Source organism: Dipodomys spectabilis, unplaced genomic scaffold (genome assembly GCF_019054845.1).
Source record: "Dipodomys spectabilis isolate Male_0828 unplaced genomic scaffold, ASM1905484v1 ptg000006l, whole genome shotgun sequence".
NCBI lineage: Eukaryota > Metazoa > Chordata > Mammalia > Rodentia > Heteromyidae > Dipodomys > Dipodomys spectabilis.
In genome coordinates, this window is record NW_024870683.1 from 7,389,616 (window position 1) to 7,408,768 (window position 19,153).

The window sequence follows — 19,153 nt, forward strand, 5'->3', positions numbered from 1 at the left end:
GAGGGGCTGGGAAGGTAGCTCAGTGGTAGAGTGCTTGCCTTGCATGCCTGAGGCCCTGGGTTCGATTCCTCAGCACCACATAAGCAAAAAGACAAAAGCCAGAAGTGGCACTGTGGCTCAAGTGGTAGAGCGCTAGCCTTGAGCTGAAGAGCTGAGGGACAGCGCACAGGCCCAGAGTTCAGGCCCCATGACTGGACCCAAAAAACAAAAAACCCTCCTTTGAATAACTATTCCTAGGTATCCTCCCAAAATAGAAACAGGAACTCAAATACTGCAAATGTACCTTGTAGCATTACTTACCATAGCCCAAAGATGGAAATAGCCCATATGCCCATCAATGAATGAATTTTTTTTAATTTTATTTTATTGTAAAGATGCTGTACAGAGTAAGGTAATATGTACTTTTCTTGTCGAACATTGTTAACCCTTCTTTTGTTGTTCTCCCACTATCTCTTCCCTCCCCACTCCCTCAGTCCTCCCTGCCACCCCCCCAAAGTTGTAAAGTTCATTTCCAATACAGTATCTTATGAGTATCATTGTTGCAATGGGCCATCCTGTGTCCTTGTTTCAGCGTTTTGTTATTCCCCTTCCCCTCCCCAAATTAGATAAATGAATATACAAGATGCAGGGTACCAAAATCAAGTACAATGCAACAGAGGATATAACATAGTGGGGGAAGAACCTCCCAAAGAAAAAAAAATCACTTAGTACATTAAAAACAACAACAACAAAGAAAGACCTCTGTGTCCAAATCTTGGGGTTCATTTCACTTAGCATCATCTTTTTTTTTGGGGGGGGGGTCCGGTCGTGGGGCCTGAACTCTGGGCCTGGGCGCTGTCCCTCAGCTCTTCAGCTCAAGGCTAGCACTCTACCACTTGAGCCACAGCACCACTTCCGGCTTTTTTCTTTTTGCTTATGTGGTGCTGAGGAATTGAACCCAGGGCCTCAGGCATGCAAGGCAAGCGCTCTACCACTGAGCCACCTTCCCAGCCCCACTTAGCATCATCTTATATGGTCATATGTACCTAGCTTTTGAGCTTTTCTGATCATCTGATAAAATTATCCTAGATGTATACTAATTATTGCAAATGAAGGAAACTATGGGACCTATATTTCTTTGAGTCTGGCCTACTTCACTTAATATGATTTTTTCCAAGTCTTTCCATTTCCTAACAAATGGGGCAGTGTCATTCTTTGTGATGGAAGCATAGAATTCCATATATCACATTTTCTTGATCCATTCATCTACTGAGGGCATCTGGGTTGGATCCATATCTTAGCTGTGATAAACATACTTGTGCTGGTAGCTTTAGTGTGGCCTTTTTGTGATCATTATGCCCAGAAGTGGGATTGCTGGGTCATAGGAGCGCTCTATGTGTAGTCTTTTGAGGAACCTCCATACTGCTTTCCAGAGTGGTTGAACAAGTTTATACTCCACCAACAGTGTAGTAGCATCCCCCTTTGGCCACATCCCCTCCAGCATCTGTTGTTATTAGATTTATTGATTATAGCCATTCTAACTGGAGTGAGGTGGAGTCTCAATGTTGTTTTGATTTGCATTTCTTTTATAGCCAGAGAAGTTGAACAAATGAATGAGTTTTTTAAAGTGGTACATAACACAATGAATATGATTTGGCTATAAAATGTAATGAAGTTTGGAACTAGAGGCATGGCTCACATGGTAGAACTCTTGTTTAGCAACTGTGAGACCCTAAATTCAAACTTCAGTGCCACAAAAAAGTGAGGAAGTTTAATAAATGCTACAACATGTATGAAACTTTAACGTATTATATTAAGTGAAATAGGCAAGGCAATAAAAGACAAAAGTGCTAGTTATATGAAATATCTAGAATAAGAAAATCCATAGAGACACAAAGTAGAATACAGATCTCTAGGAGTTGGGGATAGTAAAGAATAGGAAGTTTCATTTGGAGAACTTTAAAAGCATTGGGGGGGGGGGGGAGGATGTAGCTCAGTGGTATAGCACTTGCCTATCATGTATGAGGCTGTGAGTTTGATCCCCAGCACCACAAAAACAAAACAAAATTAAAAAAAAAACACAAAGTATTGCACATTAAAGTGGTAATCTAGGCTTATTACTGTAATCCCAGCTACTTGGGAGGCAGATTGGGAACACTGAAGTTTGAAGACAGCCTGGGGTATAGTGAGATTCTATTGAACATAGTGATGCATGCTTGTGATACCAACTACTTAGAAGACATAGGTCGGAGGATCACAGTCCCAGGTCCTATCCAACATAATTGAAAAAAAATGTCTTGGGGTATATGGCTCAAGTGAAAGAGTTCAAATCTCAGTACTACCAAATAGAAAGGAGGAACTGGATGGAATAGCTGCGAGATGAGGACCGGGGATGGGACTAGGGAGGACAGAACTAGAGAAGAGTGAGTGGGAAGGGGAGGGGAGGGCAAAGGGGATATACAGAGGTAACAGTTGCACATTGTGTATGTAATTAGTGCTTAGATTTTACACTTAAAAAACAGTAAAACAAAACACTCCCTGCTAACTCTTTGCTATATTTTCTTACCAATAGGTTACTGCCATAACAGAAATGGACAGAGTATGCCAGTCTGTGAGGTGAGTGGGTAAAGCCTGCTAGAAATCATGTAGGAACTGAGAGAGACTGAGCTCAAAAGAATTATTTTAACCTAACTGAGGCATCAGAAAACATTATGTAAATAGATTATATTAGAATAGCTTCTATCTCTCTGTCTCTTTCCTTCCCTCTCTCCTCCTCCCTCCAAGCTGGCCTCAAACTCATGAGCCTCCTATCTCAGCTTCTAAGTGCTGGGAATTCAGGCATGCACCATGACACATATGGCTTAATTTTCTTTATAAAATAATCTGTGCTATTCTTGATCCAACCAATGATTGGAAAAATGATTTCTTTGTCCATCCAATGATTGGATAAAGATAATTTGATACATATACACAATGGAGTATTATTCAGCTATAAAGAATTATGTCACTTTTCAGGAAAATGGATGAAATCGAAGATCACCATATTAAGAAAAGCCAAACTCAGAAAGATGAGCACCACATGTTTTCACTCATATGCAAAATATAGACCTAATAAACTTAATAATATGAAATGGTTGTGAGAGGTGACTGATTTGGGGGAACAAGTGGGTGGGAAGGATAAGGAGATGGTAATGGGGGTGAGCATTATAAAAGTACATTATGTGTGCATGAAAATAACACAGTGAAACTCACCAAAACCTGTTTAAAAGGAACAGGGAATAGGGATGGCAGTTCCAAAAGCGTAATAATAGATAGGGTGAATTTAATCAAAGTATATTATATTCATGTTGTAAATATCACAATGAAACACTTTGTACAATGAGATACTAATAATCTTTCTTTGTCTCACACATTACAATTAGTTTTCCATTTGTCAGTTTTTTAAATTAATTTCTTTCTGTGAGCCAGATACCAGTGGCTCATGCCTATAATCTTAGCTACTCAGGAGGCTGAGATCTGAAGATCATGGTTCAAAGCCAACCCTAGCAAGAAAGTCTATGAGACTGTTGTCTCCAGTTAACTAGCAAAAATCTGGAAGTGAAGCTATGACTCAAGTGGTGGAGCTCTAGCCTTCAGCAAGAAAAGCTCTGGGACAGTGAATAGGTCTTGAGTTTAAGCCCTCAGATGGGTACCAAAAATAGTGATGATGATTTCTTTCTGTGTAGAAAATTTACATTTATGTAATCCAGTCTGTCAATCTTTTTCCTCTGTTTAACTTCAAGATTTGTGACATACTCAGCAGTCATTGTCTAAACAACTACAAATTTTTCTTCCTGTTCACTCTCTTCTACTATTTTTGCCAGTGCTGGACCTCATCTTTTGTTTATGGATTAGAGTTTAATCTCCCCCTAGTGAACCATAATTCTTCTAACAACACTACATCTAGATGAGAGTTAGAAAAAAACAGCAAAACTCACTAAAATTCCCCTTTTCCCAACATAGCACCAAGAAGGACAATTATCTTTATACTTGAATACTAGGACTTAGCCTAAGTAGAGGAACAATGAAGAACTAGAGAAAGACCCTTGAAAAATTTTTTTTGCTAGTCCTAGGGCTTAAACTCAGGGCCTGAGCACAGTCCTTGAGCTTCTTTGTGCTCAAGGCTAGTGCTCTATCACTTGAGCCCACAGCCCTACTTCTGGCTTTGTCAAGTATTTATTAGAGATAAAAGTCTCACTGCAATGATCAGATTTCAGCCTCCTGAGTAGCTAGGATTATAGGTATGAGCCACCATCACCCTGTTTGAGAATTCTTTGTGTGTGTATACTGGTCCTAGGGCTTGAACCCAGGACCTGAGTCCTCTCCCTAAGTTTTTTTTACCCAAGGCTAGCACTCTACCACTTAAGCCACAACTCTATTTCCAGCATTTTGGAAGTCTCAAGGACTTTCTTGCCTTGGCTGGCTTACAACTATGATCCTCAGATCTCAGCCTTCTGAGTTTCTAGGATTATAGCATGAGCAAGAATTCTGGTATCGGCTGAATACACTTGTTAATAGCATCATACTCTAGGGTTGGTATAAGAAAATCTCAGTCCAGTATTCACTCATGGTAGCCACAAGCAGCCTAAAATGACAGTCAATGTATGTAGGAGCCAAGGTTATGGTAAGGCAAATGAATTTTAAGTTCACAGAATGAGGCAAGAATTCAAATAGGAACATAAGCAAGACAGTAACTATGAGAGTTAGAGTCAGGAAGAATCAGGTATGCTGACAAGTCAAGCACAATTAAGTCTACAGACAAGCATGTATTTGAGCATAATGTCATGTGGCATTGCCTCTGTCTTGCAATATTCCTAGCTAGCTCTACCCCCCCCCCACCTTTTTCTCTGGGGGATACAGTGCCAACCAACAAATGCCATCATGTCTGGTATGTATTTCCTTATCAACTCCCAAAATCAGGTAGTAAACAGTCATAAACAACAGTTTACCTAGCCACTACTTCCTAATAAGAAATAGTTACCTCTCAAATATTCAGGTTTAATTATCAGATAGGACTCTCAATATGGAAGAGTAGAATTTCAGGATTACCATTAATCATCCAGACTAGCTGAGGGAAAAGGAGGCAAGAAGGTTCCTCCAAACCATGCAGAGATTGTTTCATGTAGGAAGGATCTTTTCTGGCAAAAAATGAATGGACTGTCCTGTCATAACTGCAGGTATCTTAGAAATTAGTAGTGTCTTTGCCATTTATATTGCTTTTTCTCTTCTCATCCTCCTTAGAGTTCTCATCATATTCCAGAAATGCCCAAGTTGACTTTCTACAAAAAGTTCACCTATTACTAAGAACTTTGTTCTGCCTTATATGTTCCAGGAAGACAAGGTTGATTTCTCCTACAATGAACTGGCAGACCCTAAATTTTCATTTTATGACAAGACTTTGGTGGAAGCAGTAAAAAGTGGAGATCACTGGGTGCACCTGTTTTTCCTCACCCTTTCGTTATGTCACACTGTGATGTCAGAAGAGAAAGTGGAAGGTGAGGAAGAACCCTTGTGATGGGCTGAGAATTATCCTAAGGTCTAGGCTATTTGGAGGTGGGGATGATTTTATATTATTGCAATGGCTTAATCTAAGGGAAAAAAACCTTTGCAATAGGAGCACTGTCCTTCTGAGAATTAATTGATAGGCAGCAAGCATAAAGGCATTCAAGTAGAAAATAACTTCTTGAGTCATCCTCTTGTTAAACAATTTGAAGGTATCCTCACACTTCTTAGTTTCCTTAGTAATCAGGTGTGATAAAAATCATCCAGCAATTTATCCAAACCTTAAAATAATGAATTTACCAGCAAATGCTAGAAGTAGAGGTGTGGCTCAAATGGTAGAGCCACTTGAACAAAAAGGCCAGGTGAAATGAAGCTCTGAGTTCAAACCTTAGTACTAAAAAACAAAACATTTTTTTAAAACTTTTTTCCTGGCAGTACTAGAGTTTGAACTCAGAGCCTTATATTGAAAAGCAGTTACTTTACCACTTAAGCTACATCTACAACTCTTTGTGATCATTATTTTTTGAATAGATTCTTGGCTTTTGCTTGGACTAGCATAACCACAATCCTCCTATTTATGCTGCTGGTATAGTTGGGATAGCCAGTGTACACCACTGTACCAGCTTTTTATTGGACATGGGATCTCATAAACTTTTTTTTCCGGTCTGACCTCAAACTTATACTAATCTCAGCCTCCTGAGTAGCTAGGATTACAGGCAAGAGACATCCAGTGTCACTTTAAGTCAGTGCTCATAACATTACCTTCAATGCCATATATTTGTGTATCACTTCACAGTTTTACAAATTGGTTCCATTTATAGGTATCATTTCACAGTTTTACAAATTGGTTCCATTTATATTAACTTCTACAATCTTCACAACAGCCCTCTGAGATAGAGGACAGGAAAAATGATCCTAGTATTAGAGATTGGAACAGAAGCTAAAAAGTGATTAAGTTACTTGTCTAAAATACGATAGTAAAGAAAGGCAGAGATAAAAACCTAAATCTCATGTTTCCTGGAGCTGTGAGCTCCCATACCATCACATGTTCCTCTGGCTCTGCCCTCCCAAGAAGCTACTATTGTTTGAAGCATATCTGTCCTTGTTTTTATTTATACACAAGAAAGTGGTCTCAATTGTCAAGTAGATCCATCTTATTTATGTCTCATGTAAAACTATACTCACCTGCCTATTCACAAGTATAAGATTTTAATAATGCCTAATTTTTAAAAATCAAATTAATCTTCAGAAGAGAAATAATCTGAAATATGCCTCTGGTTATGATAATATCTTAACATAGGAGTTCCAGAAAATGTTGAATTTTTGAGTAATAGCAGATGAAAGTCATTTAGTTTCCTAGGATGAGTTAAAGGTGATAACACTTGTGTGTGTGTGTGTGTGAGAGAGAGAGAGAGAGAGAGAGAGTTGAGTATAATATGGAGACAGAGATAGGTATGTATAGTATTTTACCAAAGTGTGGTTGATCATATGCAGAAGTACCTTATGCCACATATGTATGAGAATCACCCAAGAGATTTGTTAAAAATTCAATTTCCTATGTCATGCTTGCATAGTTTGTGATTCTGAATTCACTAAGTTTGAGTGAGGCCCAAAGAATCTACATTTTTAGCAAGCTCTCTGTGTCATCTGTGTGTGTGTGTGTGTGTGTGTGTGTGTGTGTGTGTGTGTGTGTGTGTGTGTGTGTCCTGGGGCTTGAACTCAGGGCCTGGGTACTGTCCCTGAGCTTTTTTGCTCAAGGCTAGCACTCTATCACTTGAGCCACAGCTCTACTTCCGGCTTTTTTCTAGTTAATTGGAGATAAGAGTCTCACTAACTTGCCTGCCCAGTCTGGCTTCAAACCACAATCCTCACATCTCAGCCTCCAGAGTAGCTAGAATTACAAGCATGAACTACTGGCACCTGACTCTCTGGGCCATCTTTACCCATTGACATTGAAAAGTAACTGCTTATGTTTTGTTTTGTATGTACCCATTGCATGGTACCATTTAGCACAGTCATAGTGACTCAGGTGTGTGAAATAAGTTGAAAAGGTTGGAAATGAAAAGAAGACTGACATGTTCTATGCAACCTGATCTTTTAGGGCCAGACTTGTGAGGAAATTTTGAAAGAGGATATCTTCTTCTGGGTCCATCTTTATGTAGCCCACTTGAAAGATGGTGTGATTTCTGGGTGGACTTCAGCTTCTCATCTCTGTGAGCTCTAGTTGCCCTCTTCTCTCCTGTCAGGTATGCTGGTGTACCAGGCTCAGTCACCAGATGAAGGTGCCTTGGTCACTGCTGCCAGAAACTTTGGCTTTGTGTTCCGTTCCCGCACATCTGAGACAATCACCATGGTCGAAATGGGAGAAACCAAAGTTTACCAGCTGCTGGCTATTTTGGACTTCAGCAATGTGCGCAAGAGGATGTCTGTAATTGGTGGGTGCCCCTCCCAGTCAGCCTTCTGGCCTTCTGGCCTTTACACACTCCTGCACATTAACTTTCTCTTTACTCACAGATGCTTTTTCCCACTTACATACCTTCTTAGAGACACTATGCCTCAAATACAAATGTAGCCAGTCCCACTTCCTCTCTCATCTTTAATTTTCTCCTACATACATATCAGGGCTTGCTGCCATATACCAAGTCTCTTCTCTGATGTTATGAGGTAATGGCTTATCAACACCCTCAAAACCAAGATGAGGACAGGAACTAAATTTATAAAGCCTCAGTATGGAGTAAGAGATGGGAGCAAATAATATAGTCTGACAGTCTGTTCTCCTTATTTACAGGTTCATGGATTCAATCAACCATGTATCAAAATATTGGGGCAGGGGCAGGGGGAGTTGTGGCCAGGTGCTAGTGGCTCATGCCTGTAATCCTAGCTACTCAGGAGTAGCTGATATCTGAAGATTGCTGTTCATAGCCACCCAGGCAAGAAAACTGTAAGACTTATCTCCAATAAAAAGCTACCAAAAGCCAGAAGTGTCTCAAGCAGTAGAGCACTAGCCTTGAGTATAAAAGCTCAGGGACAGCACCCAGACTCTGAGTTCAAACACCAATACTGGAACCCACAATTATGTCTAAGGATGTAGTTCAGTAGGAGGGTATATGCTTAGCATATACAAAAACCTGGGTTCAAACCCCTATACCCACCCAAAAAAGTTACACCTTTACAGATCATGTACAAACATTTTTCCTTATCTTGTTCCCTAAATAATACAGTATTCTAGCTACTTACTTAGTAACCTGTAATCCTAATTACGCAGGAAGCCATCCTTAGGCAACAATGTGAGACCCTAAACAAAAAACAAGCAAAGCAAGAAAGATTAGGACCTGGTTCAAGTGATAGAATGCTGTTTAGTAAATATGAGGCCCTGCAAGTAGATCCCAGTACTGAAGGAGGGGAAAGGTGAGGAGGAGGAAGAGGAGGAGGAGGGGGGAAGGAGAAAGAGGAGGAAAAAGAAGAAAAAAGCAACTGTGATTCTGTATCATGGAGTCTTCCGCAAGGAATATTAAACTCATGGAAGAATTGGTTTCATAAGTTCCTTCGTCATTCTCACCAGCCCTTACCACATAATTACTCATTGACTTTTTTTTTTTTTTTTTGGTCCAGTCGTGGGGCTTGAACTCTGGGCCTGGGCACTGTCCCTCAGCTCTTCAGCTCAAGGCTAGCGCTCTACCACTTGAGCCATAGCACCACTTCCGGCTTTTTTCTTTTTGCTTATGTGGTGCTGAGGAATCAAACCCAGGGCCTCAGGCATGCAAGGCAAGCACTCTACCACTGAGCCACGTTCCCAGCCCCCTCATTGAGTTCTTGAGCTCTACATTAATTGCTTTTACATTACTGTGACCAGGATACCTGACAGAAACAATTTAAAGGAAGGAAACATTTTAACTATTTACAGTTTCAGAGATATCATTCCATTATCTTGGGAAGAGCATTATATAGCAGAGTAGTTCATATCCTAGCAGTCAAAAAGCAAAGGAAAGGGCTACAGGAAGAGGCTAGGGCAAGGTATTACCCCCAAGGGATATATACCCAATAACCTACTTCCTCTAACTAGGTCCTTCCTCCTACCTTTCCCAACTTCCCACTAGAGTCATTATACTATGAATCTATTCAAGGGATTAATTGGTTCATTAGTTCAAAGCCTTCATGATCTAATTGTCTCTGTAAATGCCATCACAGAGAGCACTCTAAAGAGTGTCACTTCTCAATTTAATAAAATTGACAATATTAACCATTACAGCCTCCAAAGGTAGCAGAAACAAGTATCATGGGGACACCATGCTGCCATCTCTCCAAAGACCCTGACAAGTTCTTTTAACAGTAGACTTATATAGTTACTTTGCTTAATTTACTCACTTTTAGTGCGAACACCTGAAGATCGGATAATGTTGTTCTGTAAGGGAGCAGATACCATCATCAGTGAGCTTCTTCATCCATCCTCTACATCACTTAATGAAGAAACTATGGAACATTTAGATGTAAGTGTTTAGGCTACAGGTAGCAGAAGTTTGGATAGTTCTCTACCTGGATAGATGTCTACAAATGTGTCCCCATGTCGTGTGTTTCTATATAGGTATATATCAGCATCTATCTCTTTAGTTGATAGAAGACTATCAACTAAGTAAAAGTTTCATACAACAGAATCATAAAAGATATTATCTTTTGTCTCCTTAACTTGGCATAATGTTTTTAAGGTTTATCTAAGTTGTAACATATATCAATGTTTCATTCCTTTTTATTACCAAATAACATTTCATTATACAAATATACCATATTGTATTTATCTATTAATCTGTTGATGTACATTTAGTTTGTTTCAGCTTTTTGGCTATTATGTGAAATTTTGTGTCCAGTTGGTATTTTCACTGAGCACATTTTCAACTTCTATGTCAAAGAGTTGGTAGAACAAGACCCCGGGTGCATGACAAGGATAGTGTCTGTGGGAGCACTAATGAAAATCAGAATAGTTTCAATATTCCTGCCTCCCTAGGTCCACTAGTCAGACTTGATACTTGAGCCTGCTAATGTGGGAGGCCTTATTCCACCAGCCATAATTACCTTTAGGATACAAAGCAGAAAATGCCAAACCTGAACAACTCTCGGGATCCATTTAATACCTCCCTTTCTTGTCCATATGATTAGAATTCTCAAAAACACCTCCTTTCTCCCTGTTTTACTTCCTATTAGTTCTGCTCTCCAGGATTTGAGATGTAGCATAAACTTTATGAGTGTACTAAATAAGACACTACTAAATTGTGCACTTTAAAGAAAAGATATTATCAACTTTAAAGGGAAAATAAAGATCAGTGAAGTGTTTTACACAAGACAACTCTTATATATTACACTGGTTCCTAGGGGCCATATGGGCTATGTTTCACCTTCCTGAACAATGATGTAGGGTATCTTCTCAGAGAGTATTTCCCTAGAATAGCTTCGAAGGATTGTGGGGGCATATAACTGTTTTAAACCTTTTGAAATGTTTTCCTGTCTAACAGATATTTAACAGGAGGGCCTGACTATAATACATCTGAATAGCCTCTGGTGATAAACCTGTCAGAATCCATCTCAAATAACCCACTCATACAGAAGCATAGCCTCACTCCCTCTATGGCTGGGATAAGCCAACAAGTCACACAAAACAGGTTACAGAAGGGATTTGCCTTCAAGTCTTGGTCTGTCCACTCCAATAATATCCAGTACTAAGAAAAAAAACACAAACATGAAGAAATGATAATATTAACATATATTGTCCCATCTTGGGATATTGTGCTAAGAAAGTTCAAGAACTTTCTACTTAGACCAGATTCTAATCCCATGGTACAATTAAGCCCTATTTTTCAGGCAGATGAGACCTCTGAGGTCATTCTGCCACTCCTTTGACTCAGCCTTTACCCAACTCAGATTTGGTGCACATACATCTTCCAGGACTTTGCCAGTGAAGGCCTTCGCACCCTCATGGTGACCTACCGAGAATTGGACTATGAGTATTTCAGTACTTGGAACAAGAAGCACAATGAAGCCTGCCTATCTTTGGAGAACCGGGAGGGTAAATTGTCCTTTGTCTATGATGAGATTGAAAAAGACTTGATGGTGAGTGCAATGAAGTGAGGGATAGACTAGGGGCAGGGATTGGGGTGGTAGACTAAGACAGGGCTCTGAGAATAGCCTTCAGCAATTGACCAACATGTGAGAGCTCTCTAAGAGAAAGACAGGCAGGCTTAGCAGGAAAACCCAAGAGCTTTGGGATATATCAAAAAGTGAATGTGCTGGGCACCAGTGGCTCGTGCCTGCCTGCCTATGATCCTAACTACTCAGGAAGCTGAAATCTGAGGTTCACAATTCAATATGAGCCTGGGAAGGAAAGTTCATGACACTCTTATCCCAATTAGCCACCAAAAATGCTGAAGTAGAGATGTAGGTCAAGTGGTAGTGCATTAGCCTTGAGTATAAAAGCTCAGGGACAGTGGCTAGGCCCTGAGTTCAAGCCCCAACACTGGAATATACACATACATGTGTACAAACACATACACACACACACACACACACACACACACACACACACACACACACAAGTGACTCCAGCCTGCTGGCACAAAAAGGAAAACCAGATCTATACTCTCAGAGGGTTCTACCCTTACCAGTATATCCAGGAAGGCTAGGTACTGGTTTTCAAGCTAATTCATTATGCCTGGATCTTCTGAATTAATAATGAAAAAATGAACTAGTTATAATAAAAAATAATTTTTCTGGGAGCGTTTCTTATCCTGAAGCTGCACATAGAAGCTAAGTAATCTGGGGAAAATCAAGACTATGAATAATATAAATATCGTTAACTGTGTGCCAAACGTAGTAGTAGGAAAAACAATAACAACAAAATACATTGTATATGGTATGCTAAATGATGAAAGTGCTACAGGGAAAAATAAATCTAGGAAGGGAGTATGCTTGGTTTTGACAGTATTGGGGTTTGAACTCAGGGCCTTGTGCTTGCTAAGCAGGCACAATGCCCCAGCTCTTTTTGCTCTGGTTATTTTCAAGATAGGGTTTTTCTTTTTCCTTATGCCAGTCTGGACCATGATCCTCCTATTTTATACTTCCTACCATAGCTGGCATGACAGGTGCATGCCCTGCACCCAGCTTTTTCTGGTGCTATAGGGTCTTGTGAATTTTTTGCTTAGGCTGACTAGAATAGTGATCCTCTCTGGCTCCTGAATAGCAGGGATGATATGTGTGCCCTAGTGGGCCCAGTTATCATTATTGCTATTTTAAATAGGAGAGTTAGAAAACAGCATGTTTATTGCAGAGAAAAAACTTCAGAAGAGACTACTGGCACCCAGAGAAGAGAGCCACTGGCACTCAGCTTTGTCTGGAATTTTAAAGTAGAGCCAAAACTGTGTTTGCTTGATGGGTTGAATTATAAAATATGAGAAAAAGAAGTTAAGGATGATCCAATTTTTTTTATCAGACTAATAGAGAATGGCTTTGCTATAAAAGGAGTAATTAATATATTTTATCCTGTTCAATAAAGCCAGTTGTGAGCAGCTTGTGAACCTGAGCTCAACCAATCTGAGCAGAAGGGCAGAGCCTGATGCAATTTACTGAACCAAAAAGAAAATTTCCTCTTCATAGTCAATCTTTCTAGGAGTCCTAGAATGAATCATTCAGTAGTTTGTCCATCTGTCAATTCCTTGGCTGAGTCCTGAGTCTAAGATATTATTGAAGGAAATAATCAAGGCAAAGAATGGTGTTGAACTACAAGACTCTTAATCTAATGTGAGGGAAATAATTATTAAAGCCTTAGAAGCAAGGGAAGGGGTGACACTGTCCAAAAAGAAATGTACTGTTTACCTGACTAATGTAACTGTAACCCTCTGTACATCACCTTTATAATAACAATAAATTAATTAATAAAAAAATTAGCCCTGTGGGAATAAACAATGAGATACATTCCAGTCCTTGTCAGGCTGAAAGAAAAACTAGAGTAATATATGAAGTGCCCTTATCTAAGATACACCATGTTTTAGGTTAGGAAGTATGGTAGGAAGCAAGAGAAAAGTGAAGGTGTGTTGTGAAACAGATGGCTTAGAAGTAGCACATAGCTTTATATATCACTGAGGCCCTTACCCTCTCTAGTTCCTAATACTGTATTTCTATATCTGATTTCAGGGTATGGTTGAAAAGCTATTTGTGTTGAGAGACAGAGTATGCTGAGTTGTATCCCACAGGGATCTTCAGCTCCCTCAAGAATGATGAGGTGCTAGTTCCGTTGTGAGGTAACACTAACTAGTGTGCTTCTCCCTTTTCCTCACTCTATTTGAAGCTGTTAGGGGCCACAGCCATAGAAGACAAGCTGCAAGATGAAGTACCTGAGACAATCAGCACTTTGAACAAAGCCAAAATTAAAATATGGGTTTTGACTGGTGATAAGCAAGGTAAAGGGAAGCTTCTAGCCTGAACCATCCTTAACACACTCACTTTAACTATTTCTTTTCTTCTTCATTTTCTTTTATTTTTCTCTGAGCAATTTTTTTGACAAATGCCTGCAACTAAGATCAAGACCTTACAGTACACTTTCATTTCCAGTTTTGTATTCAATTTTTCTGAGCATATTCTTTTTTTTTTTTGGGTCCGGTTGTGGGGCCTGAACTCTGGGCCTGGGGACTGTCCCTCAGCTCTTCAGCTCAAGGCTAGTGCTCTACCACTTGAGCCACAGCGCCACTTCCGGCTTTATTCTTTTTGCTTATGTGGTGCTGAGGAATCAAACCCAGGGCCTCAGGCATGCAAGGCAAGCGCTCTACCACTGAGCCACTTTCCCAGCCCCTCTGAGCATATTCTTGATGTTAGATGCTATATTAGTTATTGAAGACATAGAGATCAATCATTCAGAAATGACTTGCCAGTCAAAATAATACAGGCTAAAAACTTTAAAATTGTCTTTGTCTATTATATTCCTCTTTGTTGTCCCAAGGATCCATTTTTTTTCATCATGCCACATTAATTTTAAAATCCATTGGACTATACCAGCATCCTAGTTCAGCCTTCATACTTTGTTATCTGTATTTCTGCAAAAAGATTCTTACCTGATCTTTCTTTTGCCCTTACTGATTTCAACATAGCCTGCATACAACCATCAGCTTAATCTTCTTCAAACTCATTTAATGATGTCACTCCACTGAGGTACATACAGTCTGACCATGTTATATAAGTCAGACTCCTCAATCTGGCCTTCAATCTGTTGCTAGCCAGGCATTCCTATCTCCATCCTAATATGACTATTAGGATGTCCCCAAACATTTAATTTTTACTGTAGAGCCTATGTTTGGGTTGTTTCCCAACTTGAAATAACTTTCCCTACCCTAAACAATCCTATTCATCCTTCAGAAGTCCTTCCTGCCAGAAAGAAAACTAGAAGTGGCACTGTGGCTCAAAGTGGTAGAGCACTAGCCTTGAGCTCATTGTTTATACCCCAGGGCTAATTTTTTATTAATTAATTTTCTTGTTATTATAAAAGTGATGTGCAGAGGGGTTATAGCACTCAAGTCCTGAGTTCAAGCTCTCAAGCTCCATGGCCAACAACAACAACAAAAGTAGGGTTAGGCTTTCTAGAGAAGGCTAAGCCTGAATATTCTTAGTAACTAACAAATAACTCACAAGTATTTACCAAGTAGACACTCACTTGTGGCTGTTTGCATATAGTCTTCAATGGTTTAGAAAAATGTATTATGACTGCATCCAAATTTGTCTACATAGCAAATGTAGACAAATGAGCTAAGCCCACTGTTGGAGCCTATATGACTACATCTTTTTTTTTTTTTTAAAGAACTCCCTTTCTACAAACATCAGCCAAAGTGAGACTTGTGTTCCCTTCTCTACAGAGACTGCTGTGAACATTGCCTACTCCTGTAATATATTCAAGGATGAAATGGATGAGGTGTTCATAGTAGAAGGCAAGAATAGTGAGACAATTCAGAAAGAACTCAGGTATGGATGGAAAGTGGCCATACCCAATTCCTGGACCCAAGAATTCCCACTCATAATTTCCCCCATAGGGTCCCAACATTACCAGAAGGAATAGGAAGAAATGAAAGAAGGGAAACAAGAAAAAGAAAATATTTGAGAGAATTTTTAAAAGAAGCATTCAGACTAAATGCATTGGAGTATGGGGTTTGGAGAATTGTAGCATATGGATGGACAACAACCTACAGCAGTCTAGTCTGAGGTCTTGCCTGGCTTTGCAGAGGCCCGGTATCCTCCTGTCACTTTCATTTCAGGACACATTTTCCTTCCTAACTTCTGTGTCTTCACAGAATCTAACAATTACTCTTGGCTTTCAGGTCAGCAAGGAACAAGATAAAACCCGAGTCTCTTCTGGAATCAGATCCCATAAACATTCTCCTCACAAAGGAGCCCAAAACGCCCTTCAAAATACCTGAGGAGAAACCCAATAGCAACTATGGCTTGGTCATCAATGGCTACAGTCTGGTGGGCAACACAAAGTTATAGCTCTGTTCTTTTCTTCCCTTTAGAAGGGAAATTTCAACGCTCCTTCCTTATGGATCCTTCTATTTCCCCACCTGAGGTTCTCTTGCCTGAAAGACACATTCCCCAAGGTACTCTAGGCCAGGGTTAAAGGAAGAAAGCGAAGTCAAGACAACTTTCTTCTTTAACTAAATTCTTGACTACTGGCCTGTCACTAGGGAAAATGGGAGATCAAGTAGAACCAGACCCTCCAAAAAGCCATTGGTCCTATAGCCTCATCAACTGATTTGACCCAGTGAGATGTCTGACCAATTTTCCATTAGAGGATCCCTAGAACTCACTTGGGGCGGGGTAGGCCTCACTGGAGAGATCTGGCACTTTGAGAGCAGCTCAGCCTGCCCTTCAAAGGACAGAAGAGAAAGGAAGAAAGGGGAGGGATCTGGGAAGACCCTGCCTTAAGAGTCTTTTGGAGCATCCTGAAGAGTGAGTATATATCCTGGTCTTGCAGGCCTTTGCTCTAGAAGGGGACCTGGAGTTAGAACTACTACGAACAGCATGCATGTGCAAAGGGGTGGTCTGCTGCCGGATGACACCCCTTCAGAAGGCCCAGGTGGTAGAGCTGGTGAAGAAGTACAAGACAGTGGTGACACTGGCCATCGGAGATGGGGCCAATGATGTCAGCATGATCAAAGGCATGTTCAGTAGTCCCCAGCCATGGTTTGGCTCTTTCTTCATTAATGGGCAAAGTGATCTGGGTGGTACTGTATTACTAGCTCATACTCCTACTTGTCAAATACAATATACATCTGTACTGTTTTTGAAACTCCATTCATGTTCCTCTATACCAGCACCCTCACTTATTTACATCTGCCTACATCTGCCCTTATCCATAAGCATGCATACATTCAAATTCATTCACTTACACTGATAGTAAGTGCACACATAGTCTCACATGAACCCATGCATACCTTTACACAACAGCAGGCAGTACAATTATATGCCCTCTATCTACAATAGCTTCAGGTTGACAGAAAAAAAAATTCTGGGCCAGAGTTACAGTGTATATTGTTTTGGAAGGCTGTAGCTTATAGTCTCAAAGTACCCTGAGACCATGTTCTGAAGAACTTGCCCTGGCTTCCTTGGCTGGAGGTCACGTCAGACTAATAGAAACAAATGGCCAAAATGTATTGGTTTACTTTCAGGTAAATGTTGTTATCCCCTAGCAGTTTGTCACTGTGTGAGATAAGGACAAAATCTAGAGGTCCTCTAGTCCCAATCTCACGCACCACACAAGCAACACTATTCAGGTTCCATTCAACAGTATTCAACTTCAATTCTACGAAGTATTCTTGCTTGCTTTCCTGTTTCTAGAACCATTCTGGCCTTAGAGGTTTCATTAAGCTATTCAACAGTAATGTCAGTGAATTTGGCCAAAAGAATAGTGAATTACCATAGGCCAATTAAAACTTTTAGGAACTTCAGTCTTACATTCCATCAAATATAATCTTTGTTTTATCCAGAAAAAAAAAAACTAGATCCCCTGCAGAGTTCACTAAAAAAAGTGTGCATGACACATTCTTTCCAACAGAAGTCAGTCCCTTAGATAAACTTAAGTACTCAAATACTGCATTTGATTAGAATCCATCCTGCATCTTTTTAAAAACTTTATTATTATTACTATTATCCTCAAGTAGTTGTACAAAGAAGTTCCCATTCTACAAAACAGCATATGAATACAAGGTGTCTGACAACATTGTCACCCATCCCTCCTAACCCATCCCTTCTCCCACCTATTTTTTAAATTGAGATAGGTGATTGCATAAATATCACATCTTTCACAGTATTGTGAAATAGTGATACTTAAAGTCACAAACACATTTTAACATTCACAAGGCAAATTATCATTATCACGGTCTATAAAGTTTGTGAATTCTATGAGCTTTAACAATACAAATTATTCCTGCATCTTTAATTGTTTTAAGTGCATAAAATAACAGGAATTTTAAATCTCAACATCTTGACAGTGAGAAAGCATCCAGATGGCTAGAGTAGGGGCAAAGGATACCTGGAACAGCTTTCTAGTTCTACTTTTTAGTAGTGGTTGTACCAGGCATTCTTGAGTGGTAGCATCCAAAACAAAATGCAGAAGAAGGGACTGTTTTCCAATTTGTGTATAGAGGGGCAATCCATTGAGAATAAAAGATTCAACTAGGAAGTGTCATTTTGAACTGGGCCTAAATATTTTCCAAAGGTAGAGGTTTGTACAATCTTATCTCAGCATTTCCTTTACACTTCCCAGGGCAGCATCTCAGAAAACAAGCTCTGTGGTTTAGAAGCTTCTGGGTTTTATTACAGCTGCCCATATTGGGGTTGCCATCACCAGCCAAGAGGGGTTGCAAGCCATGCTTAGCAGTGACTTCGCCTTCTCCCAGTTCCACTACCTTCGGCGTCTACTCTTGGTCCATGGTCGCTGGTCTTATAATCGCATGTGCAAGTTTCTCAACTACTTCTTTTACAAGAACTTTACTTTCACTCTGGTGCACTTCTGGTATGCCTTCTACAATGGATTCTCTGCACAGGTATGAGATTAGGTGGCAACCTCCACCCTACTCAACTGGATCTTCTCTAGTCATCCTTGCTTCAGCCATTGCAGACCTTTTTCTACCTCTAGAAAGCAATATGTAGGCCGGGAGCATCTTATCTAACATGTACAAAGCCCTGGATTCCATCTCTAGTACCAGGAAAAAAAAGAGAATCATGAATGACACATCGCCACCCATTTTGATCCCATATCCCAACTCCACACTACCTCTAAACTTCCAAATCTTAACAGATTTGGTATAGTTCTGATCTGGTCTTGACTCCCCTTCAGAACTCTCCTATAAGCTATTTTAACCTTTTCCAGACACTACAGTTCCCAAACATATGTAATGCAGCAAGATTCCTGGATCTGGAATAGCATCCAAAGAAACCTTATGGAACAGACTAAACCTCAAGAAGCACTAGGGCATACCAGACAAGCTATTATAATACTCACCTGTAGCCATACTTGGACCTTCCCTTTACTTCTTCTCTACCCTGGCTACCTGAGTCCCTGCCCCAAAACACATTCAATTGTTACTCTGATGAATGAATTACCATATTT

General features: G+C 40.0%; 1 protein-coding gene across 1 annotated transcript in view; it reads left to right on the top strand.

Moving 5' to 3' along the window:
• Positions 1-19,153, top strand: part of LOC122124019 (phospholipid-transporting ATPase FetA-like) — a 78,658-nt gene that overhangs the window by 41,342 nt on the left and 18,163 nt on the right. The window contains exons 13-22 of the mRNA XM_042698608.1: positions 2,552-2,595; positions 5,351-5,513; positions 7,767-7,955; positions 9,892-10,007; positions 11,455-11,619; positions 13,850-13,961; positions 15,405-15,510; positions 15,864-16,011; positions 16,517-16,700; positions 18,364-18,587. Of these exons, the coding sequence (XP_042554542.1) occupies positions 2,552-2,595; positions 5,351-5,513; positions 7,767-7,955; positions 9,892-10,007; positions 11,455-11,619; positions 13,850-13,961; positions 15,405-15,510; positions 15,864-16,011; positions 16,517-16,700; positions 18,364-18,587 (1,451 nt within the window). The remainder of the gene's footprint in view (positions 1-2,551; positions 2,596-5,350; positions 5,514-7,766; positions 7,956-9,891; positions 10,008-11,454; positions 11,620-13,849; positions 13,962-15,404; positions 15,511-15,863; positions 16,012-16,516; positions 16,701-18,363; positions 18,588-19,153) is intronic.